The 6,089-nt window shown below is 45.0% G+C and overlaps 1 protein-coding gene across 1 annotated transcript in view; it reads left to right on the top strand.

Annotated features, from left to right (window-relative positions):
- Positions 1 to 4,371, top strand: part of SCCPDH (saccharopine dehydrogenase (putative)) — a 32,454-nt gene extending 28,083 nt beyond the window's left edge. Inside the window, exons 10-12 of the mRNA XM_004756811.3 lie at positions 790 to 901; positions 2,386 to 2,467; positions 3,732 to 4,371. Coding sequence (XP_004756868.1) covers positions 790 to 901; positions 2,386 to 2,467; positions 3,732 to 3,837 — 300 coding nt within the window. The 3' untranslated portion in view covers positions 3,838 to 4,371. The remainder of the gene's footprint in view (positions 1 to 789; positions 902 to 2,385; positions 2,468 to 3,731) is intronic.
- The last annotated feature ends 1,718 nt before the right edge of the window (positions 4,372 to 6,089 follow it).

Below are 6,089 nucleotides of genomic sequence, written 5' to 3' on the forward strand. Positions count from 1 at the left end.
TGCATGACCGTGCAGGCATCCCAGCCGTCTGGCTGCAGAACTTTTCCTCTCACAGCATTGAAACTCTGTCCCCAGTAAACAATAACTCGCCTTTCTCCTCTTTCCCCAGCCTCTGGCCACCATCATTCTCCTGTCTGTGAGTGTGTCCGCTCAGACAGTATTTGTCCTTCTGTGACTGGCGTGTGTCACGGAGCATGATATCCTCAAGGTTCCATGTCGTAGCAGGTGTCAGACTTCATACCTTTTTAAGGCTAAATAGTAGTGATTCCTTTTCACACACTCATACCCACCCACCACACATGCACAGACACCCACACCTCCCATACGTACGGCCCCCATCTCCGGCCATGGATGCTTGGGTTTCTTCCCCCTTTCGGCTGTCTTGAGCGGTGCTGCTGTGAACTTGGCTGTGCAGATACACCTGCAGGATCCTCCTGTCAGTACCTTGGGGTAAAGAGATTTCCAGTGGGAAATCTCTTTGTAATTTTTTGAGGAGCCACCAGATGCTCCCACGGCTCCAGGCCGTGGGACGTGTTTTTAAGGTGCTGTCCGTCTGGAGTCCCCAGGCTAAGAACCGTCCGCGCTCACTCCTCTTCCTCAGCCTCCCCCAGCACCAGCCGGGCGTGGATTGATTTTTTGTCTGGTGCTTAACGCATGATAGGATGTTCTGGCCGATTAGTGATGTTTTCATCTATTGAAAATGTCTCCTGTGAAGTAGAGTAATAGGTTTTACCAGGTTCGGGGAGGAAGTGGTGTGTTCCTGACATAAGGCCTGTGCTTCCTTCTCAGATTGATGCCGCGTCATTTACACTGACGTTCTTTGGTCAAGGATACGGCCAAGGCTTTAGTCCCGAGAAGAACAAACCAAATATGAGAATTTGTACTCAGGTGAAAGGACCAGGTATTTCACATATGACTTAAGAATGCTACAGAGTTTTACATTGTCTTAAGGCAGAAAGCAGTATTGTGAGGTTTTTTTTTCTTAAAGCTTCATTGTTTTAGAGATAAACTTGCACAAATTATTTTATTAAATGATTAAATCAATACATTAGTAATCTAATTATTTATTAAATAATTCTCCCAGAAGTTATGTGAAGTTTGTTCTGTTTTTTATCCCCATATATATATATGTATATATATAAATTATTCCATTGAAGGAAGGATTGAAATTGTTACAGTCTAATTTTATTAGTAATTCTGAGTGGCATATTTTAATATTAATAAGAAAAGGGGCTGGTTGACATTTATGCTCATACTCAAGGTTCACTTTAAAGCAGTGAAATTTTAACATAAAGCTGTGGGCCAGGTGAACACACTGACATTGTTTGTAGAATGTTTGCATCCATGTGTATTTTTCTGGAGTAGGTAAAGGCTTTTGATGGGTAGTTGAAAGGATTGGTCACCCAAAAAAGCTCAAGAACTTTTGGTGTGTGAATTTTACAGAACTCTACAGAGACAGTCCTACGTGTGAATTCTAGTATAATTGTCATTTAATTACCATCACCTCTGATAGATGAGAGGGGGTCTGTTTTGCAGTTTCGATCAAGCCAGATGGCAAAGGTACTTTGTATCTTGCCTTCTCAGATTCTCACCAGGCTTTTTAAGATAAATTCACCATATTTTTATGATTTGGCAGAATTGTAAACACTAAAGTTCCATTTGCTTTTAGACTTCTTTTAAAGCTACTTCTTAAGTTGGACTTCTGTTACTCAGTTGTTTTTCTTAAAGAAATGGAATCTTTTTTTTTAAGTGGAGCCTGTTGTGTGGATAGAGAAACAAGGAATTAGGCTCATTGGCTTCAGTTGCTTCCCAGAGGCCACGCAGGGGCTTGAGCTGTGGACCATGGCAGTTCTGGGTGCTCCTGGCCCAGCCGCTGCTGACTTCAAGTCTGTGCCTCGGTGTCCTCCCCTGTAAAATGGGGATTAAAAAAATGGGATTAATGTCATGTAATTGCTGGGAGAATTAAGTATGGTTAATAAAATTAAAGCACTGGGCGCCTGGGTGGCTCAGTGGATTAAGCTGCTGCCTTCCGCTCAGGTCATGATCTCGGGGACCTGGGATAGAGTCCCACATCGGGTTCTCTGCTCAGCAGGGAGCCTGCTTCCTCCTCTCTCTCTGCCTGCCTCTCTGCCTACTTGTGATCTCTCTCTGTCAAATAAATAAATAAAATCTTTTAAAAAATAAAATAATAAAATAAAATAAAATTAAAGCACTAACAGTCCTAACTTAATAACTACTGTATGAATATTATTAGTTTTAAGTGAACAGAGTTTTTGAGAAAATTCTGTATATCTAGAGTGAGCTATCAAATCAACCGTTTGATTTTTGGGTGTTGTCAAATGCATACTTCATTAACAGTTTGCTTTGATCGCCTGTCTTCTGCAGAGGCTGGCTATGTGGCCACCTCCATAGCCATGGTCCAGGCAGCCATGACTCTTCTGAATGATATCTCGGATCTTCCGAAGACGTGAGTCTGGTTTTCTTCTAATTCGAAGATGTCATTTTCATCTATGTTATATTTTAGCTTATTTTCAGTTTTCAGACATTGAGTCTGCACATAAGCATTTTCAGTACCTCTGATCCAAAGATAGGGGCAAATTAAAATTGTGAGAGGACAGTTTCTGACTGGCCTCTGAGAACAATGCAGAGATAAATAGAGAAGTTTCAGGGTTATGTAGGCTGGCTTTCCTTCCTTGTAAAAGTAGTGCAGGGCAGGAGTCAGCTACCCAGAGAAGGTTCCTGTTGTTAAATAGTCTTGTCAGGAGCCTCTTGCCAGCGCTGATGGCGCCCAGCCGGCAGTGGGAAGCCCTGATGCCAGTGGGAACTGATGCATGGCATCTTGGCGAGATGATTATCAAGTGGACTCAGTTACTAGAGTGTTTAGCTGTTACTATAAAAGTAGGCCAACTTTACAGAGTAAAGTCCAGGCTTACAGGCTTAGAAACAAATAAATGTAGCCATGACCTGAAACAATGTTCAGTGACATAAAAATGGTATAAAGTGAAGCCTAATTAAATTTTTCCAAATAATTCTACAGTTGACCCCTGCATGGTTGAAAACGCATGTGTAACGTTTTAACTCCCCCAAGTTTAACGAATAGCTTACTGTTGACATAGGTATTATGTGCTATATTCTTAAAGTAAGCTAGAGAAATGAAAATGTTAAATCATAAGAAAAAATACATTTATAGTACTGTAAAGAAGTAACATATAAGTGGACCCATGCAGTTCAAATGCATGTTGTTTGAGTCAGCTGTATACCCTTTGAAAATATTTAGCACTTTATAAATATTAGTCATTAGATTTTTTTAAAAACTTCTTTTTCTTCTATGTTAAGTCTTATTTATGTTGCCTAAATTTATTTCACTCAGGTCCCTTTTCATCCTCCTGAATCTGAGGATTGCCTTTACTGACAGCAGTGGTCCCTTAGGCTGATGACCCTCAGTGTCCCCCTCAAACACTCAGCAGTTCACAGAGACAATCCCCCTGGGAGCTGAGCCCTTCTGGATGGGTTTGCTGAGGGCTAGTTTCCTCCTGGCTTATAGCTCCTTTGCTCATTTGACTGATTTCGAGAAAGGAACCCAAACTAGTGTGTATGGAATGAAGGTTTTCCAGAATGAAGGTTTTCTCTGCATGGCTTGCTGGCCAGGCCTCCAGCGAATCTCACCGCCCCCCCCAGGAGAGGGCTAGAGCTTGCTTTGTGCGGGGATTGACCTTGTTCTCGTTTTACAGGGGTGGGGTCTTCACTCCCGGAGCAGCCTTCTCCAGAACAAAGCTGATTGACAGACTCAACCAGCGCGGCATTGAATTTAGTGTCATCAGCAGCTCTGAAGTCTAAACCGTTGAAGAATTACCTGAAGGCATAAAGTGCATGAATTAACGGCCTTTTTTAATTTGAAATTTGAAATTCTTCTCTATCCTGTCTGACTGTATGTGAAAAAGATTTGTCACATCTAAAATACGTACACATTAAAAAGCAGGAAATTGTACTAGCTTCCCTAAATTTCAAATCTTAGCTGATTTTGTGATTTTATTGCTTCTGAGAGAGAAGTAATCTTTGAATTTTTCATTGAAGAATTCATGGTCAGTTTTTAAACATGAGCTGGCGGATCAGAGGCGGGGGTGGGCGTCTCCCTCTGTGCTGCTGACAAGTCCTGGATGAGGCGGTCAGGCCGATGGTCACAGGGGGCAGGGAGAGCCACTCCCTTCTGCTATGACGCTGAATGGGACCTCACCTACGGAGTTTCTCTATATACTCTTTGGCCCTTTGCCAAATGAAACTGTTTTTTGCTATTTTAGCCTACTTTTTCACCCATCGACACTGACTTTTTGACTCTTACCTAAGTTGAATAATAAACAGTTGTCACTGGAACAGTGGCTTTGTGTTTGGACCTGTGTAGGTATTTGAGTTGGGCTCTGACCTGGGTACTGCTAGTAATTGGGCCTGTTGTTTCTTTTCTACAGTTCTGTACCTGTGATTGGTTTTAAAGATCTAGCTGGCCAGTTTCTGTGGATTTGCACTGCCTGACCGGAACTGTTCTCTCATTTATTATTTGTATTTTATTTTTTTTCCAAGATTTTATTTACTTATTTGACAGAGATCACAAGTAGGCAGAGAGGTAGGAGGCGGGGGGAAGCAGGTTCCCTGCTGAGCAGAGAGCCCAATGTGGGGCTCGAGGCCAGGACCCCGGGATCATGACCTGAGCTGAAGGCAGAGGCTTAACCCACTGAGCCACTGAGGCACCCCTATTGTATTTTAACTAGGTTTTCCACTGAAGCCCTAAAATAAGGCAAAGGAATTTCCTTTTTGTAATAAGCATATAATAAACACATACATTGTCTTCTGTGCTATTCATGACATAAAGAGGACAGCCACTGCCTTTATGAAATTTCTACTCTTCAGAGAGAAGCACGACATGGACAGGAACCTGATTCGTGTGGAGGGACCCTTCTGAGCGGGGCCCTAGCTTGAAGAGGGAGGTTTGTGGTGGTGGTGTTGGGGTCTCGCCCATCCTATTCCCGGCCTGGTTGGGAATTAGTTTCAGCTGTGGCCTCATTGGTGGGCCCTTAGGAAAGGTCTTATCCTCTCTAAAATCAGGGAGGTGTGCAGGAGCAGCAGATCTCATGACGAGCCACAGGGCGGAATCCTAATACACCAGTGGGTTCCGTGGAGGTCTGCAGGTTGGAGCTGAGGCCTGGATGGTTTAGAGGTGCATTTGGGGGTTAGTGGATATGGCCACAGACCGCATCATGTTCTTTGCAGCTTGGCAGTGTGTGCCGAGTGGCTCTAAGGTGGACACTGGCGTGTATACATCTGTGTACAAGCGTGTCTCGTCTAGACGTTCCTTGTAACCCACAAGCCTCCTCTAGCTGCTCCTTTGCCGAAAGTACACATCCTTTCTGCAGTTATTTCTGCAAATTGTTAGAAAACTTTGAGGCTCAGTCTAAGGGGTAGAAGCCTTTCCTGGTTCCTGGGGCCTCCCTGCTGGCCTGCCTCGCCGACAGGCTCCTGAGGACACCATGAGGCCTCACAGACCCCAGGCCCCTCCGCTGTCCCCACATGGAGCTCCACACTCGGGCTGCAAGCTTGCAGGTTGTTTTTTAGTTGATGTGTGTACTAGTCCCGCACCTGAGCTGCAGGAAAAACCCAAGCCTCCCTGATACAGCCTTTGGGCCCCATCCTTAAGCAGAAATCACCAGATTCCCTGCCTTCCTAGCTAGCCTGTCCTGCCAGTGGAGTTCCGGTGACCTCCTGTATATCCCCTAACATCACACTTCAGGGCAAAGACTTGGCCTGTTGCCCCTGTTTCCTCCATCCTGGTTTCTTGCGGGAATCAGCCGTCCCCCCATCCCCCCCCCATTCTGCTGCACGAATGCCCTCTCCAGAGGCAGCCCCCGCCCCCCTCCCCGAGTCCTGGGGAGGCCTGATTCGTTTATCCGTTCATGCCTCAACCTGGAGACAACTGAGCCAAACTCCTGGAAACCTAACGAAGGACGGGAGCTGCCACGTGGTGGCTCGCGGGGCCTTGCTGTGAGTACAACAGCCGTCCGGGTCAGGGCTCTCTGCAGCCTTTCCCAGAGCCGCCTGTG

Source organism: Mustela putorius, unplaced genomic scaffold (genome assembly GCF_011764305.1).
Source record: "Mustela putorius furo isolate JIRA1106 unplaced genomic scaffold, ASM1176430v1.1 tig00000785_pilon_pilon_pilon, whole genome shotgun sequence".
Lineage (NCBI taxonomy): Eukaryota > Metazoa > Chordata > Mammalia > Carnivora > Mustelidae > Mustela > Mustela putorius.